This window comes from Coregonus clupeaformis, unplaced genomic scaffold, assembly GCF_020615455.1.
Source record: "Coregonus clupeaformis isolate EN_2021a unplaced genomic scaffold, ASM2061545v1 scaf0077, whole genome shotgun sequence".
Classification (NCBI taxonomy): Eukaryota; Metazoa; Chordata; class Actinopteri; order Salmoniformes; family Salmonidae; genus Coregonus; species Coregonus clupeaformis.
In genome coordinates, this window is record NW_025533532.1 from 627,671 (window position 1) to 646,943 (window position 19,273).

A 19,273-nucleotide genomic window follows, 5' to 3' on the forward strand; every position below is an offset into this window, starting at 1 on the left:
GCCTGGCCTGCACCCTATTTCACTGTGGGGCTAGAGGAGTTAGAGCCCTATCTATGTTGGTAGATAAGAGGAGAGCACCCCTCCAGCTAGGATGGAGTCCGTCACTCCTCAGCAGGTCAGGCTTGGTCCTGTTTGTGGGTGAGTCCCAGAAAGAGGGCCAATTATCCACAAATGTTATCTTTTGGGAGGGGCAGAAAACAGTTTTCAACCAGCGATTAAGTGCTGAGACTCTGCTGTAGAGCTCGTCACTTCCCCTAAGTGCACAACAATGGTAGAACAAATAGCAGATGTATAGGCTTTGTGATTTTTACTGCAGTTCCACCGAAGGTACATAATCTACACGTTCTACATGTCAAGTGCTGTGCAATGTAAGTAATTAAAATGATAATACAAACACATACAGGTTAGGGATTAGAACTTAATACAATGAAAACGGGTCCCTAGCAGACTAACACAATATGACACTGGTTACAACAGATGGCGAGTTAAAGAGAGAGCAAGAGAGAAAACACTTGGAAAGACATGGAACTACACTCACAGTAAATCTAATACCTTGCCCCGAACTGCCGCCCGTTTGGTAAGAAGTAATGCATGTATTTACGTGTTGGAGGTCTTCGTCGTGTATCTCTGTTGGACCCAGGCCTTCGTGGAAAGGGGTCGATTGGGCCTTCTCCTTCGGATGAGCTTTAGATGTAAGGCTCTGATTGTCCACAAGAGGTCACAATGTCCTTCTTCGTTGTCTGTTTACTTTCACTCATTCTGGAAGTGGTCTTCTGAGGACGGCTATTCAGCTGTGTCGATGATCACCTGTGGGGTGATGAGAGCAGTGTAGTAGACAACGGTTTGAAGAGAGTAACAGGACGGTCCCACTTTCTTAGATACAGTACTTAGAACAGCTACTCAACCATAACATTGATTGTTAGTGGAGGCAACTTTGTCGTCTTCACCTCGTGTTGATTTTCAGGGTCGGGACCAATATGGACCTCGCTGTAGCTTGAGGTCTGTCTTCCTGGTCTGTAGCGTTTAATCCACTTTGCCACATTCAGCTCGCGCTGCATATCGGCTGGTCTGGTTTGTTCATTCTTAACTCAATCTTTTATGCACTCTGGTAAAGACGGCGTTTACGTCATGTGGACACTCTTTCTGAGCTCCCGTGGGCGTGGCTAGTTACTGGGGCAAAGTATTCTGAACACTATGATTTCGTTTAAAGAACCAAAATCATCTTCCTATCTTTATAAAAAAGATTGTCTTTCTTCTGGATATTTCCTACACATTATAATGGATGCGAACTTGAAATGCACAGTATGAAAGCTCCTCACGTTACAATGTTTTGGTTATAACATTTTTATAAAAGTTTTAATGACATCCCAAAATAGACATTCATTTTCCAAATTCTCTCTTTCATCACTCCCAACATTCAGATGTTGAAATATACTGTTCCAGTGTCCACCTATGGTCGTTTAGAGTTTTGGGCGGCAATCTGTCCCTGTAATAGAGAGATATTCAGATCGCCAATACTAGCAAACCATGTATGATTTGGAGCGAGGGGTCATAACCACCCCCCCAACAATCTCTCATTTGTTCTGTAGACTGTTGCTTCTCTGTATACCGATCTTGGGCTTCTCATGTGAAACCATCACATGAGAGTCATGACAATATGAACATATTTTAATGTAAATGTTTGAAAATGTTTATTTTCTCAGGAAACTTTTACCTGAGCTACGTTGACCCGGTGATTATTGGCAGAGGTCTGTTTAATGTCACCAATAACTCTATATGTGGAGTCGTGGGTTACATACAAGGCACACTCTGTGTTCTGTTGGATGCCATATTGGATATCCTGCAAGGTATGTCCACATGATTATTACACAACAATTTTTTCTATAAATAATCTGTTATTTCTTTGTTGGTATGGATAAAAAGTAAATGTCCTTAATACATGTGATGAGCTCTCCATATTTTCTTCTATGCTCAGACCTTCTCCATGCAGTGAGCATCAATGCCGTAGAAGTAGTGCATGTTATCACTGACTGTACAAGTTCTACTGGAACTTACATATGGGACCTGCTGCCAGGTATACACTTCTATAGAGATCAATTTACTGAAAAATAGTTAAAATCAATGCATGGACTATCAGACTTTACAGTTCACCTCTCTTATGAACAGGTATCCCTCAAGAAGTGAACGTCGATCCCATTCTGGTTCTCAGAAGAATGTTTGGGATTGTCATTGAGCAGAAGAACATGCTTGTGGACTATGTCTCCAACTTGCTGATAGGCGATCAAGGTACTTATAAATAGTAACAAGCTTAGCAAGTAGCTTGTATTGGAGCATGTGTCAAACTCATTCCACGGAGGGCCCGGTGTCTGTGGGTTTTCACTCCACCCTTGTACTTGATTGATGAATTAAGGTCACTCATTAGTAAGGAACTCCCCTCACCTGGTTGTATAGGTCTTAATTGAAAGGAAAAACCTGCAGACACTCAGCCCTCCGTGGAATGAGTTTGACACCCCTGTATTAGAGGGTATTTTCAGGGGACAGTAAAAATAATGTATGAATTTGCTTATTAAATTGCTGTGAAGCTGTGGTGCTGTATGTAATGTCTTTGAAATTACAATTGAACAAGCCTTGCCTCTAGCCATTCTTGGTTCAGGTTGTGTCTGGGAAAACAAGACTGCCACTGAATTTGATAATAGCTGGATTTTTTTATTTCCGTCCTTTTTTAATCCAGTTCTTTCATTCCGATTATTCTTTTCATATCCTAATGGAACAGCACCAGCTAATGGTCTTTTTGTATCTTTAGGGGTCATTCCTGGGATTAACTTTGAACCTATGAAAGTGGTCACAGATGCAGTGCTTGAGATTGCAGATGGGAAAAACATGTTCATGGATTATCTGTCCAACATGCTTATGGATGATAAAGGTATACCTGGTTGTGTGACCATCATATGCATTCTATGACATAGGAACAATAACGGGAAATAGATAATGTGACATATGACATACAGTCAGGTCCAACATGATTGGCACCATTGATAAAGATTGCTCAGTATTTGTATTATTTATTTTATTCAGCCTTTTTTGCTCATCTTTATCAAGGTTGCCAATAATGTTGGACCTGACATCAATAACGTACATCTCATTCATGATACTGTTCTGGCTATACACAGTGTACAAAACATTAGGAACTCTTTCCATGACATAGACTGACCAGATGAATCCAGATGAAAGCTATGATCCCTTATTAATGTCACCTGTTAAATCCACTTCAATCAGTGTAGATGAAGGGGAGGAGACAGGTTAAAAAATGATTTTTAAGCCTTGAGACAATTGAGACATGGATTGTGTATGTGTGCCATTCAGAGGGTGAATAGGCAAGACAAAATATAAGTGCCTTTGAACGGGATATGGTAGTAGGTGCCAGGCGCACCGGTTTGAGTGTGTCAAGAACTGCAACGCTGCTGGGTTTTCACGCTCAACAGTTTCCCATGTGTATCAAGAATGGTCCACCACCCAAAGGACATCCAGCCAACTTGACACAACTGTGGGAAGCATTGGAGTCAACATGGGCCAGCATCCCTGTGGAACGCTTTCGACACCTTGTAGAGTCCATGCCCTGACGAATTTAGGCTGTTCTGAGGGCAAAAGGTGTTCCTAATATTTTGTACACTTTACTTATCTGCTCAAGTAACTCAAATGTATGCAAATCTCTTGACATAAGCAGATGATTTTCACATATGAAATTAGGAATTACACGTACGTTTCAAGATATTTCAAGTCTTGACTCCCACATGTCTGTTTTCTTTTGGGGTGTAGATGAACATAGTACTACACCAGCATCTGTGATGCATGTGATAAGGAAGAAAGGTTGGTTTTTGTTAATTTCTCAGTTAATTATTGTTAAACTCTCTTAGATTGTTTGATTTATTGTGGTTGTTTGATGATCTCTTCTCTTTCATTTCATCAATAGATTTTCATTCAAATCAATGTTTTTCCTATTTCCAATCCTAGGAGAGTTTTTGCCACCCCTGGAAAAAGGTACGTAACAATCGTTCGTACACCAATTGTCACCACTACCAAAGGATGATGTGAATACAGCAACAAATGTAGAGTTTCATCAATTGTCAATGCATTAGATCTGGCTATGGAATTCTGCTTTCATGTGGTGTTGTGGTCTTTTGATGACTTGAAATGTTTTTGTTTTGTTTGTTGGGTTGTGTAAATCTAGTTGTATTATATGTGATAAGGGGTGACTGAGGTTGTCACATACAGATTGTGATCAATTACAAGATTTTCAACACTACAAAATTATCTACAGAATATTTTTGGTCTGTATCATCCATCATAGTTGAGACAATTTGAAAATGTTAATCACTATGGACAAATCTCGGACTCCCATGTTAAAATCAGCCAATCTCATTCAGTGTGCAAAGGTGTGGCTGCCTGTACTAATCATTGTTGCCTTGCAATATGTGTATTTGTAACATTCTGACACTAGCTAGTTTTCCACCCAATTGCGACAGATTTTCAAGCCAATACTCGAGAATCCGCATAAGAAAAAAAATCAGTGTGATGTAGTGCATACAAAATGTACTTTCACTTAAGTTTTCATGTACCAAATAAAAATCTAAAGTTCAATATGTTTCCATTGCATTTTCAACTATACCGATAGCTTTTTCACAAACGTTTGCATTGAATAGCAAATGTTCCTACTGTTGTCTTGGCACGTGCACTCTAGCCAACAGCCCGCAGATACAGTGCGGGCAGGCTGTGCGGGTATAGTCTACATGATGAGATTATTATGGATAAGAGCGAGAATATTTGTCAAACAGCAGTCAAGCATGTCACCAAAATAAGACCCTCGATATTTATTGGAAAGGCATATCAACATCACAGTGCACATTCACCACCCTGTGAATTTCATCATAACTTGTATCATCTGTAGCCTAATAAACAGTATGGTTTCCCGAGTCGTAGTGGGAGGAGGACCACACACCATATCATCGCATTACTCCAAGTTTACTTTGACACAATGGTTATTATATCAATATTTGCGCATAAAGGCATGTCCACCGCCATTTCTCGCATAATACATTTTACAGACACAAAAATATCCTACCATGTCGAACGAACAAATTATCTTTCGGCATTTATAAAATTGTACCGAAACCGAAACTTGGTTACTGAGTTGTAATAATGCTCTCACAATGGAGCTTTGCTGTGAAACACTTCAGCATTAACTATTATTTAATGGAAATGGGTTGCGGCATGAACCTTTTTTTCGCTATTTCATAATCTCATTTTGTACAGTGCCTTCAGAAAGTATTCATACAACTTGACTTATTCCCTGTTTTGTTACAGCCTGAATTCAAAATGTATATTTTTTCCCCCCCATCTACACACAATACCCCATAATGACAAAGTGAAAACATGTTTTTAGTCATTTCAGCAAATGTATTGAAAATGATATACAGAAATAACTCAGGGACTGGGAAACTGGTAAGGATAGAAGGCACAACGAATGGAGCCAAATACAGGCAAATTATGAGAACCTGCTTCAGAGTGCAAACAACCTTGGACTGGGGTGAAGAGTTAAGTTCCAACAGGACAATGACCCCAAGCACACAGCCAAAGCAATGCTGGAATGGCTTCAGAACAAGAATGTGAAAATTCTTGAGTGGCCCAACCAAAGCCCAGACTTGAATCCCATTGAAAATCTGTGGAAAGACTTGAAGAATGCTGTTCACCACCGCTCCCCATCTAACTTAACAGAGCTGGAGAAAATCCCCAAATCCAGATGTGTAAAGCTGATACCGACATACCCAATATGACTCAAAGCCGTAATCGCCGCTAAAGGTGCTTCTACAAAGTATTGACTCGGGTGTGAATACTTATGTAAATTAGCTATTTCTATATTTCATTTTCAATAAATGTGCTAACATTTGTCATGGGGTATTGTGTGTAGATGGGTGAGATTTTTTTATTTTTATTTAATCTATTTTGAATTCAGGCTGTAACACAACAAAATGTGGAATAAGTCAAGGGGTATGAATACTTTCTTCAGGCAATGTATGTAGACTACCAATGGAACAATAATTATGTTTAATGGGAAAATGTTAATATTGCATGCTCATCATAGTAATAATTCAATAAATGTCTATCAAAATGTCATTGTGGTTTTGGACTTGGTGACTGAATGCCCATTCTAATTGTCACTACACACACAGAGTTCCTTCGTTGTAACAGTTTGTGTTTCTTTTGTCATGTGTTCCTTCATCCTTATTTGTGTTCATATTGTTCCCCTATCAATTGTTTGATTTACTGAAGTGTGTACAGCATGAGTTGTCTCTGAAATGGAAATCTATTGGTTTAGGAGATCCCTTCTTCCATGTTGTCTTGTCCCCCTCTTGCATTGTTTCCGCATTATCTGTTTGATTGACTGACCACTGACTACATGTTGCAATTCAAGTGTACATTACTGGTTAAAATAAATAGATGTAGTCTTCATTCCACCAAGGAAAAAGTAAAACGGTTGGCATCGTATTTCAATAGCGATTATTTATTGGGTGAATGCTTAGAGATTTTATGTCTGGAATGGTTTTCATCTAAGCAACAAATGATAGTCAACCCAACCCTTTAGATACAAATGTGTCGAGCATGTTATTGCAGGCTAGATAAAACATGCAGTCTGCATGTTTTGCCTTCCTATACCAAATCAGCCAATCAGAGTGCAACATGTGGTGTATATTGTATGAATATGACTAATGTTGGAATGTGTTGCCATTTAATTTCCATAACTCTGTCAATGTCTTAATGTTTGCGTGTTTGCATCTGCAACATCTCACCTCTGACGAATGCTAATGATATGTGGAGATGGGGAAGACAATAATAAAGACAAAGTGGCTTGGTGACACAGTTGCAGAATTGATGGGCACTACAAAGGACGCTGCCCCTGTACCTGAAATAAGCGTCACTCCAGTTGTGGGGGAGAAGGATGATGATGTCAAAGAGGCTGAAGAAGAGCAAGGAGACAAGGACAGTACAGATGACAGTTCAGAGGGGGCAAAGAAATACACCACCCAAAAAAATTTGTGGATCCAAAAACAGATGCTTAGAAACGTGGGATCTAAGGCCCATCTAAGAGCTGGAGAGGTACTTCCTAAGGATATGGATGAAGACCAACAAGGTATTTGGAAATATTTAATATCATTAGCTATGATGTCCAAAATGTGATTTTCATTCATGATAGGACCGTCATCATATCAAAGTAAATTGCTAATAAAATTGATTAAAGATAGGAATAATGCCTTAATTTGTTGCCATTACATCACTGATGTAGATTGTGATGTTGAAGAACTTGACCATGAACAAAGAATGGATGATGAAGAAATCATGGATGTTGGCAAGGAGGGTGGAAAAGAAGAGGAGGTGAAAGAGGAGAAGGATCATCACTTAGAGTTAGATGAGGAGGTGGAGGAGGAGGAGAAGGATGACACCCATGAGGTTGACGTCAAAGATCAAGGTGTTCAATATGAAGGCATTTACAACGAAAATAGTTCAGAGGCGGCCATGACATACACCACCAAAAGAAATGTGCGTATCCAAAAACAGATGCTTAGAAAAGTGGGATCTAGGGCCAATATTGAAGTTGGTGATGAACATCTTGAAGATGATGGAGAGGAGGAGGCAGAGGAAGACATTGATGAGTATAAACATGATGATCACAGTGACCTTGACATTAAAGATCAAGTTGTCGGTGAAGATGATCATGAAGAAGATGAAGCTGATGATGACATTCATGACACAGATGACCTTGATGTCAAAGATCAAGAGGTTGAAGATGGAGAAGACATTGACGATGAGGACAGTTCAGAGGGGACCAAGACATACACCACCAAAAGAAATGTGCGGATCCAAAAACAGATGCTTAAAAAAGTGGGATCTAGGGCCGATATTGAAGTTGGTGATGAACATCTTGAAGATGATGGAGAGGAGGAGGCAGAGGAAGACATTGATGAGTATAAACATGATGATCACAGTGACCTTGACATTAAAGATCATGTTGTCGGTGAAGATGATCATGAAGAAGATGAAGCTGATGATGACATTCATTACACAGATGACCTTGATGTCAAAGATCAAGAGGTTGAAGATGGAGAAGACATTGACGATGAGGATAGTTCAGAGGGGACCAAGACATACACCACCCAAAACAATGTGTGGATCCAAAAACAGATGGTCAGAAAAGTGGGATCTAGGGCCCATCTAAGAGCTGGGGAGGTACTTCCTGAGGATATGGATGAAAACCAACAAGGTATTTGGAAATATTTCATATTATTAAGTACAATGTCCAAAATGTGATTTTAAGGTATGATCATAAATTATATAATTATATAAAAGTAGGGAAGAGTGGGGTAAGTTGAGCAAAATGGTGAGCTGAGCCATCCCTTGTTTCTAGGCAACCATACACAAAATATATAATTTGACCAAATATTTAGGGAAGAGAAATTTCAAGGAGTCTGAAGGAAGAAACCACATGGTAAGCAAGTTAGGTCCAAAACATTGGTTTTCACCAAGTCAAATCAACGTATTGAGTTCGTCATGATGCTTGTATCTAAACCAAAGTAGATAATTTTAAGATTGTCCTATACATCAGTTGGAGTCTCTATAACCTTCAATACGAGGTCTTAAATCTAGGATGAAAGTGCATCCTTATAGCTGTGTGGGCTAATATAGTCAAAATCTTTGCCTTGGGGTAAGTTGAGCCAATGGCCATGGGGTAAGTTGAGAAAATGGCCATTGGCTCAACTTACCCCAAGGCAAAGTTTTCTTCCAAGGCATTATTGCTGGAATATAAGGTAACACCAGGGCCTGGCCTATGTTGAAGGTGTTTTATGAAAAGTACAACGTGTTTGTTAGGTGTTAAGCTTGTGTTAAAATATGTTTAAAATTAAGCATATTTGAAAACATAGCTTGTCCAAAAAAAGTGGCTTGCTTGGCACAACTTACTCCGGGTATGGGGTAAGTTGAGCCGCGGGACAGGGTAAGTTGAGCCGCCTACACATCTCTGTACTGAATTAAATATTACGACTACTTTAAAAAAAATAATGTCTATCATTATTTCCCAAACAGAATTCAACACAAACATTTTTATATATATACAGCTCTGGAAAAAATTAAGAGACCACTGCAAATTTTTCTTGAATCAGCATCTCTACATGTATGACAGCCATTCCATTCCAGTGTCTGTTGAATTCCAACACAGGCACACCTCATTCTACTGAATTAGGTACTGATTAGGTGATCGCCTGAACCAAATCTTATTCAACGAGGAAAAGTATAAAAACCACTGATGTGGTCATCACTATCCTCTTGCAATAGGACCAGCTGGATGGCAAAAATAGTGCTAATAGTACCTCAAAAGTAATATTAATAAAAAAATAACTATTGACCATGCCAAAAGAGTTGAAAAGGAACGTTTTGAGTGAGGAAAAGAAGGGTTCAATTCTGGCTTTACTGGCAGAGGGATACAGTGAGCGTCAGGTTGCTTCCATCCTTAAGGTTTCAAAGACGGCGGTTCATAAGAACAAGGTCAAGCAGCAGACATTGGGGACAACAAAGCTACAGACCGGCAGAGGGCGAAAACGATTCTCTACTGACCGGGATGACCGCCAACTCATTCTAATGTCACTCAACAACCGCAGGATGACATCAAGTGACCTACAAAAAGAATGGCAAATGGCAGCTGGGGTGAAGTGCACGGTGAGGACGGTTTGAAACAGGCTCCTAGGGGCAGGGCTGAAGTCGTGCAAAGCTAGAAAAAAGCCCTTCATCAATGAGAAGCAAAGAAGAGCCAGGCTGAGGTTTGCAAAAGACCATAAGGATTGGACCGTAGAGGACTGGGGTAAGGTCATCTTCTCTGATGAGTCCAATTTTCAGCTTTGCCCAACACCTGGTCGTCTAATGGTTAGACAGAGACCTGGAGAGGCCTACAAGCCACAGTGTCTCGCACCCACTGTGAAATTTGGTGGAGGATCGGTGATGATCTGGGGGTGCTTCAGCAAGGCTGGAATCGGGCAGATTTGTCTTTGTGATGGACGCATGGATCAAGCCACGTACAAGGTTGTCCTGGAAGAAAACTTGCTTCCTTTTGCTCTGACATTGTTCCCCAACTCTGAGGACAATGCGCCATGCCACACACCCAGGTCAATCAAGGTGTGGATGGAGGACCGCCAGATCAAGACCCTGTCATGGCCAGCCCAATCTCCAGACCTGAACCCCATTGAAAACTTCTGGAATGTATTCAAAAGGAAGATGGATGGTCACAAGCCATCAAACAAAGCCGAGCTGCTTGAATTTTTGCGCCAGGAGTTGCATAAAGTCACCCAACATCAATGTGAAAGACTGGTGGAGAGCATACCAAGAAGCATGAAAGCTGTGATTGAAAATCAGGGTTATTCCACCAAATATTGATTTCTGAACTCTCCCTAAGTTAAAACATTAGTATTGTGTTGTTTAAAAATGAACTTATTTTCTTTGTATTATTCGAGGTCTGACAACACTGCATCTCTTTTTTGTTATTTTGACTAGTTGTCATTTTCTGCAAATAAATGCTCTAAATGACAATTTTTTATTTGGAATTTGGTAGAAATGTTGTCAGTAGTTTATAGAATAAAACAAAAAAAAGTATTTTTACCCAAACACATACCTATAAATAGTAAAACCAGAGAAACTGATAATTTTGCAGTGGTCTCTTATTTTTTTCCACAGCTGTATGTGTAGGCGGCTCAACTTACCCTGTCCCGCGGCTCAACTTAGCCACTTTTTTTGGACAAGCTATGTTTTCAAAACTGCTTATTTCGAGGGATACACAACATCCTGAAATACACTGAGTATACCAAACATTAGGAACACCTTTCTAATATTGAGTTGCACCCCTGCCCCCACTTTTGCCCTCAGAACAGCCTCAATTCATTGGGGCATGGACTCTACAAGGTGTCGAAAGCATTCCACAGGGATGCTGTCCCATGTTGACTCCAAGGCTTCACACAGTTGTGTCAAGTTGGCTGGATGTCCTTTGGGTGGTGGACTATTCTTGATACACACAGGAAACTGTTCAGCCTGAAAAACCTAGCAGCGTTGCAGTTCTTGACACAAACTGGGGCGCCTGGCACCTACTACCATACCCCTTTTAAAGACACTTAACTTTTGTCTTGTCCATTCAACATCTGAATGGCATACACACAATTAATGTCTCAATTGTCTCAAGGCTTAAAAATCCTTATTTAACCTGTCTCCCCTTCATCTACACTGATTAAAGTGGATTTAACAATTTACATCAATAAGGGATCACAGCTTTCACCTGGAATCACCTGGTCAGTCTATGTCATGGAAAGAGCAGGTGTTCTTAATGTTTTGTATATTCAGTGCATTCGGTAAGTATTCAGACCCCTTAACTTTTTTCACATTTTACAGCCTTATTCAAAAAAATATGTAATAGTTTTTTTCCCTCATCAATCTATACACAATACCCCATTATAACAAAGCAAAAACAGGTTTCTATAAATTTTTGCAAATGTATTAAAAATAAAAACTGAAATATCACATTTACATAAGTATTCAGACCATTTACTCAATACTTTGATGCACCTTTGGCAGTGATTACAGCCTCGAGTCTTCTTGAGTTTGACGCTACAAGCTTGGCACACCTGTATTTGGGGAGTTTCTCCCATTCTTCAATGCAGATCCTCTCAAGCTCTGTCAGGTTGGATGGGGAGCATCGCTGCACAGCTATTTTCAGGTCTCTCCAGAGATGTTCGATTGGGTTCAAGTCCGGGCTCTGGCTGGGCCACTCAAGGACATTCAGAGACTTATCCCAAAGCCACTCCTGCATTGTCTTGGCTGTGTGCTTAGGGTCGTTGTCCTGTTGGAAAGTGAATCTTCGTCCCTGTCTGAGGTCCTGAGCGCTCTGGATCAGATTTTCATCAAGGATCTCTCTGTACTTTGTCCATTAATCTTTCCCTCGATCCTGACTCCCAGTCCCTGCTGCTGAAAAACCTAGACCCAGCATGATGCTGCCACCACCATGCTTCACCGTAGGGATGGTGCCAGGTTTCCTCCAGACGTGACGCTTGGCATTCAGGCTAAAGAGTTCAATCTTGGTTTCATCAGACCAGAGAATCTTGTTTCTCATGGTCTGAGAGTCTTTAGGTGCCTTTTGGCAAACTCCAAGCGGGCTGTCATGTGCCTTTTACTGAGGAGTGGCTTCTGTCTGGCCACTCTACCAGAAAGGCCTGATTGGTGGAGTGCTGCAGAGATGGTTGTACTTCTGGAAGGTTCTCCCATCTCCACAGAGAAACTCTGGAGCTCTGTCAGAGTGACCATCGGTTTCTTGGTCACCTCCCTGACCATAGCCCTTCTCCTCTGATTGCTCAGTTTGGCCCGGCGGCCAGCTCTAGGAAGAGTCTTGGTGGTTCCAAACTTCTTCCATTTAAGAATGATGGAGACCACTGTGTTCTTGGGGACCTTCATTGGTACCCTTCCCCAGATCTGTGCCTCGACACAATCCTGTCTCGGAGCTCTAGGACAGTTCCTTCGACCTCATGGCTTGGTTTTTGCTCTGACATGCACTGTCAACTTATATAGACAGGTCATGCCTTTCCAAATCATGTCCAATCAATAGAATTTACCACAGGTGGACTCCAATCAAGTTGTAGAAACTTCTCAAGTATGATCAATGGAATCATCAAGGTATTTCCGTTTTTTAATTTGTAATTAATTAGCTAAAATTTCTAAAAACATGTTTTCGCTTTGTCATTATTGAGTATTGTGTGAAGATTGATGAGGATTTTTATTTTATTTAATCCATTTTAGAATAAGGCTGTAGTAACAAAATGTGGAAAAAGTCAATGGGTCTGAATACTTTCCGAAGGCACTGTGGACATCTTTGTTAGAAAGAATACTATATATCTCTTGACTGAGTGAAGCTGAATGTAGAAAATGGCTCAACTTTCCCCACTCTAATTTAAGATTTGAAAAATACCTTAATTTGTTACCATTACATTTCACATGTAGATGGAGATGTTGAAGCACTTGACCATGAACAAACGATGGATGGTGAGGTAGTCTTTGTTGATGGCGGCGAGGAGGAGGGGAAAGAAGAGAAGATGGAGAAAGAGGAGAAGGATCATCACTTAGAGATAGATGAGGAGGAGGGCGATACCCATGACGTTGATGTCAAAGATCAAGATGTTGAAGATGGAGAAGACATTGACAATGAAGACAGTTCAGAGGGAGCCAAGACATACACCCCCAAAATAAATGTGCGGATCCAAAAACAAATGCTTAGAAAAGTGGGATCTAGGGTCAGTATTGAACTTGGTGATGAAGATCATGAAGATGATGTAAAAGATGAGGAAGAGGAAGAAAAAGAGGAGTTGAAACAGTCAATTGATGAAGATGAATATATTGATGTCAGTAGAGCTGAGAAGCTTGATGTTCTTGATGTAGTGGCTGACATTGAAGATAAGAAAAAAGAAATGGCCCAACTTCCTGAAACTGATGAGGATTACTCTGAAATCATTGATGATGATGATGATGATGATGATGATGAAAACAACAACAACAGTGAGAGCAAGAAAGCTGGTGTCAAAAGGAAGATAAATGTTCCAATTTCCTTTGAGAGGGTTAAAAGACTGGGATCGTGGTCCCACCTTAAAGATGACGGGGAACCCAAGGATAAAGATCACCAAGACAAAGACATTCAACATGCCAAAGGTATTGATACTGACGAACGTATTTTCCCCACGTACCTTCTTAACTTTCTGTAAAATGGTTATCATTACTTATATGTCTTTCTATTAGCTTTTCTATTATTAACAAGTATTTATTCTTATTTAGCAGCAATGTAGTACATTAGGGCCTATGCAGTATGACTAACGATTTGAGATAATACCTTCATGAGGAGTCATCTGTACACTACATGATTCCAATTCTTTAAATTGTAGTCCTACATCTAGCTCTTTAATTCTGTAATGACTTGCAGGACGGGACAACTGACATAAATGGGACGACTGACATAGGGGACTCCAGTGTTTAGTGGCTTTGATTCCTGGTCTGGAGCCGTTTTATTTAGAACAGAAGCTTATTATATAAATATCAGTACGGAAAGTAGATTAAGCCTTGAGGGGCACTACCTCAGTTATTCCATCTCTTTTTGGTGAGCTAAACAAATTATAAAATTGACAAATAGATACATTTTATCGATTAACAGTATATTCAAAACAGTTGTCTCTTTCCAGAACCCTTTGTGTAAGTCATTGGTAAATATATATATATATATATATATATATATATATATATATATATATATATATATATATACTGTATATACACTGCTCAAAAAAATAAAGGGAATAATTAAACAACACAATGTAACTCCAAGTCAATCACACTTCTGTGAAATCAAACTGTCCACTTAGGAAGCAACACTGATTGACAATAAATTTCACATGCTGTTGTGCAAATGGAATAGACAACAGGTGGAAATTATAGGCAATTAGCAAGACAACCCCAATAAAGGACTGGTTTTGCAGGTGGTGACCACAGACCACTTCTCAGTTCCTATGCTTCCTGGCTGATGTTTTGGTCACTTTTGAATGCTGGCGGTGCTTTCACTCTAGTGGTAGCATGAGACAGAGTCTACAACCCACACAAGTGGCTCAGGTAGTGCAGCTCATCCAGGATGGCACATCAATGCGAGCTGTGGCAAGAAGGTTTGCTGTGTCTGTCAGCGTAGTGTCCAGAGCATGGAGGCGCTACCAGGAGACAGGCCAGTACATCAGGAGACGTGGAGGAGGCCGTGGAGGGCAACAACCCAGCAGCAGGACTGCTACCTCCGCCTTTGTGCAAGGAGGAGCAGGAGGAGCACTGCCAGAGCCCTGCAAAATGACCTCCAGCAGGCCACAAATGTGCATGTGTCTGCTCAAACGGTCAGAAACAGACTCCATGAGGGTGGTATGAGGGCCCGACGTCCACAGGTGGGGGTTGTGCTTACAGCCCAACACCGTGCAGGACGTTTGGCATTTGCCAGAGAACACCAAGATTGGCAAATTCGCCACTGGCGCCCTGTGCTCTTCACAGATGAAAGCAGGTTCACACTGAGCACATGTGACAGACATGACAGAGTCTGGAGACGCCGTGGAGAACGTTCTGCTGCCTGCAACATCCTCCAGCATGACCGGTTTGGCGGTGGTCAGTCATGGTGTGGGGTGGCATTTCTTTGGGGGGCCGCACAGCCCTCCATGTGCTCGCCAGAGGTAGCCTGACTGCCATTAGGTACCGAGATGAGATCCTCAGACCCCTTGTGAGACCATATGCTGGTGCGGTTGGCCCTGGGTTCCTCCTAATGCAAGACAATGCTAGACCTCATGTGGCTGGAGTGTGTCAGCAGTTCCTGCAAGAGGAGGACTGTCCCGCCCGTTCCCCAGACCTGAATCCAATTGAGCACATATGGGACATCATGTCTCGCTCCATCCACCAACGCCACGTTGCACCACAGACTGTCCAGGAGTTGGCGGATGCTTTAGTCCAGGTCTGGGAGGAGATCCCTCAGGAGACCATCCGCCACCTCATCAGGAGCATGCCCAGGCGTTGTAGGGAGGTCATACAGGCACGTGGAGGCCACACACACTACTGAGCCTAATTTTGACTTGTTTTAAGGACATTACATCAAAGTTGGATCAGCCTGTAGTGTGGTTTTCCACTTTAATTTTGAGGGTGACTCCAAATCCAGACCTCCATGGGTTGATACATTTGATTTCCATTGATCATTTTTGTGTGATTTTGTTGTCAGCACATTCAACTATGTAAAGAAAAAAGTATTTAATAAGATGATTTCATTCATTCAGATCTAGGATGTGTTATTTTAGTGTTCCCTTTATTTTTTTGAGCAGTGTATATATATAAATAATAGGGATGTGTGGGTGTGTGTGCTGTGCTGCATTCTGAGGGTGGAGACTAATGCAGATTTTCCATCTGGACTGGGTCCCTCTGCAAACATTTTCCCGGTGTAAGCACTAGTGTTATTTTGGGGAAGTTTTCATGGCTAGGGCTGACACTGAGGACTTGTGAAGAGCAGAATCAACAACCTCACTTCTGAATTGTCTGAACAGTTGCTTTCGAGAAGGAAACTTCTCTTCAACTTTGAAAATGTGAAGTAGGTTGTGTAGATCGTTAGGAAAACAATCCAATTTATTCCCTTTTGAGATTAAATTTGAAGGCAGCAAAATGTGAAGACTGTGCAAGGGCGTGTAGACATTCACGAGGCACTAGGGGGAATTTGTACTTTTCTCAAGTAGGCATTCTCAAGTGGGCTACTTTTCCTTCTACTTGAGTAAATGCCCTTTACCAGGGGAGGATTGTCAAACATATTTTTTTTGCTTTGGGGAGGGTTGTGTTTTTTTTTATTGGGCATAATTTCTTCCATCCTAGCCAAATTTCCTCATCTGCTTGTATGCGCCTCCCCTATATCAAGGTGTTTTGGCACTTCCCTTATGCACTACTCTTTTCCGCACGCTATCCTTTACTATACCACAGGTCAATATAGTCTACCAGTCTGTCTATCCTGCACTCTAGCCACCATTCATAGTGACAATAGTGGTAGGTGGATCGTTTGTCCAGATCTGCAATAGGCTAACTAGCAATCATACCACACATAAAAGCATTCAAAGCTGCATACATTTTCAATATGAATCCACAAGAACTAATAGGAATACCTGATAGACAGCGGAGAGGCCAGGTTTGAGTTTGAGTTTGAGTTTGAGTTTATTTTTACAGGGACAGTGCACATTAATCAACGTTTCAGTAAAAGTGCCGGTTTTAGCCAGCCGGCTAATTTTCAACCGCAGTCCCTGGGCAGGTTATTAAAAACAATTACAATATAGACAATAACAACATAGAACAAGACATAGCATACAGACATAGCAACATAGGACAAACAAGACGTAGCATACAGACCGAGCAACATAGAACAAAAAGCAGCAAGATAAAATTCATAAAAGCAACAAAGTGTTTCCACACCTCACAAGTTACAGACAACAGACATGGAAAGCGGCAACACACAGCTAGGGACCATGTTCACAAATCTGATTGACCTTTAGCCATGTCTTCAAGCATTTTGTGAAAGTGTGATATGTGGTGCAGTTATGTGTGTCTGATGGCAGTGTATTCCAGACATGGGAAGCTCTCACAGAAAAAGCGGATTTACTAAAGGTGCTTTTCCTTAGGGGAACTACACAGTCACCTCTCATGGCAGACCTTGTGGATCTGCTGCCATATGTTTGGGTTTTCTGTTTAACAAAAATACTGAGTGGAGGGGGAGCCAAGCCATTTAGGATCTTGAATACAAGACATGCATCGGTGTATTGCACAAGATTTTCCCAACTCAGGAGCTCATGCTTTCTAAGGATGTGACAGTGATGATGGCTATTGGGCTTCCTATCAAGCACTTTGAGAGCCTGTTTGTAGACAGACTGAATAGGTCTTACTGTTGTACAGCAAGCTTGGGCCCAACTAGTCAAGCAGTATTTTAAGTGGGGGAGTATCATAGATTTGAAGTACAGTTTTGCTACCTCTGTAGTCAAACAATTTCGTATAAATCGGAAATTAGCTAGGTTGAATTTGGTTATTTGAATTACCTTTTTCACATGCTTTTTAAAAGAGAGGTTGGAATCAAGTATGATGCCAAGGTACTTAAAATCAGATACCCCCTGGAGCTTCTCCCCTGACACATAGACTTCTGGCTCAGTAGCATCTGTTGCCCCCTTTGTGAAGAACATGCAAACAGTTTTTTTCACATTGAGATGCAAACACGAGTCACTGAGCCACTTTGTAACCTGGACCATTACAGTAGTGAGTTCTTGTGCAGCTTGTTGTTTGCTCTTTGCATGCACATATATCACTGTATCATCTGCATACATTTGAACTTCAGACCCAGTACAGACAGAAGGCAGATCATTAATGTACAGGCTGAACAGGAGGGGCCCCAGTATTGACCCTTGGGGCACACCCACATCATAGCTAAGAGTGGGCGACAGCTCATTGCTCACTCTGACACACTGAGTTCTGCCTTCAAGGTATGATTTCATCCATCTCAAGGCATCGGGGGAAAAGTTGAACTTGGACAATTTTGTGATGAGAATCTCATGGTTAACAGTATCAAAAGCCTTCCTTAGGTCCAGAAACACAGCCCCAACAACGCCCCCTTTGTCCATCTTGGACTTCACATTTTCCAGAAAAAAGCAGTTGGCCATTTCTGTGGAGTGTTTCGCTCTGAAGCCAAACTGCATGGAATGTAATGTGAAGGGGCTGTTGTTGAGGTGGGCAATCAGTTGTTCTGCTACACACTTTTCAACAATCTTTGACACCACAGGTAGTATACTAATGGGCCTGTAGTTACTCACATCAGCAGGGTCGCCTGATTTAAAGATGGCCGTTATTATGGCCGACTTCCATACCCTTGGAAACACCCCGAGACCAATAGATGTGTTGGTGACCTTAGTAATGGGGCCAATGAGTGACTCTTTGTAGTTTTTAAGAAAGGTAGAGTCCATCCCAAACACATCTTTGGCTTTAGAGTTCTTTAGTGAGCTAATCACCTTGTCTACCTTTGACTCAGAAACCTCCCTTATGATGAAGACAGGTTGAGCATCATTTACTAGCACTGAGCCCAAGAAACCAGTGGAGGGGTTCTGTGTCATTGCGCATGAAAGAACTGTGAAGGCATGAGACACGCAGCTCAAAAAGCTCCCCTATTGATCTTGTTTAGGGACAGTACAATTATCCTACCTAGACTAGCCTACAATACCACAAGTCAATGAATCATTGCATTATTGCTTTCAAGTGAGTGCTAAATTTGAATGTTTCATTTCATTTGGATCAGTTGTGGGTCTACTATCGACAGTTTATAAGGTCTAGAAAGGCACAGCAGCAGACCAGTCCGGCTGTATTTTTACTTCTGATACTGAGATGCGCTGTCTGTTGCAGATCATCATTCTCAAAAGTTGGCATATAATAATGTGGCCACATATGCTCCTGGTAGGCCCAGTTATTCAGGAAAGTTTAACATGTGCTCTGTCTACTCTCCAATCAGAGCGGCTATTCCTCGCGCACCTAGAACCTAAAGCTTCAATAGCCTAAATATGTATCATGTAATGATACATGACAGACAAATTGAGAAAAAAAAATCCAGAAAATCACATTGTAGGATTTGTAA

The 19,273-nt window shown here is 41.2% G+C and overlaps 1 protein-coding gene across 41 annotated transcripts in view; it reads left to right on the top strand.

Moving 5' to 3' along the window:
- The window catches only part of si:ch211-266g18.10 (microtubule-associated protein futsch), a 176,543-nt gene that overhangs the window by 14,657 nt on the left and 142,613 nt on the right, over nt 1–19,273 (top strand). For 39 of the 41 annotated variants that reach the window (XR_006658183.1, XR_006658182.1, XR_006658184.1 and 36 more), the window contains exons 5-13: nt 1,704–1,847; nt 1,976–2,074; nt 2,167–2,286; nt 2,804–2,923; nt 3,817–3,867; nt 4,012–4,038; nt 6,917–7,186; nt 7,340–8,314; nt 13,075–13,776. Coding sequence is in view for 36 of the 41 variants with exons in the window: in XM_041848386.1 (XP_041704320.1) it covers nt 1,704–1,847; nt 1,976–2,074; nt 2,167–2,286; nt 2,804–2,923; nt 3,817–3,867; nt 4,012–4,038; nt 6,917–7,186; nt 7,340–8,314; nt 13,075–13,776 (2,508 nt within the window). In the remaining 5 variants the exon portion in view is untranslated. The remainder of the gene's footprint in view (nt 1–1,703; nt 1,848–1,975; nt 2,075–2,166; nt 2,287–2,803; nt 2,924–3,816; nt 3,868–4,011; nt 4,039–6,916; nt 7,187–7,339; nt 8,315–13,074; nt 13,777–19,273) is intronic. The other 2 variants (XM_045213089.1, XM_045213092.1) reach the window with 2 other exon arrangements.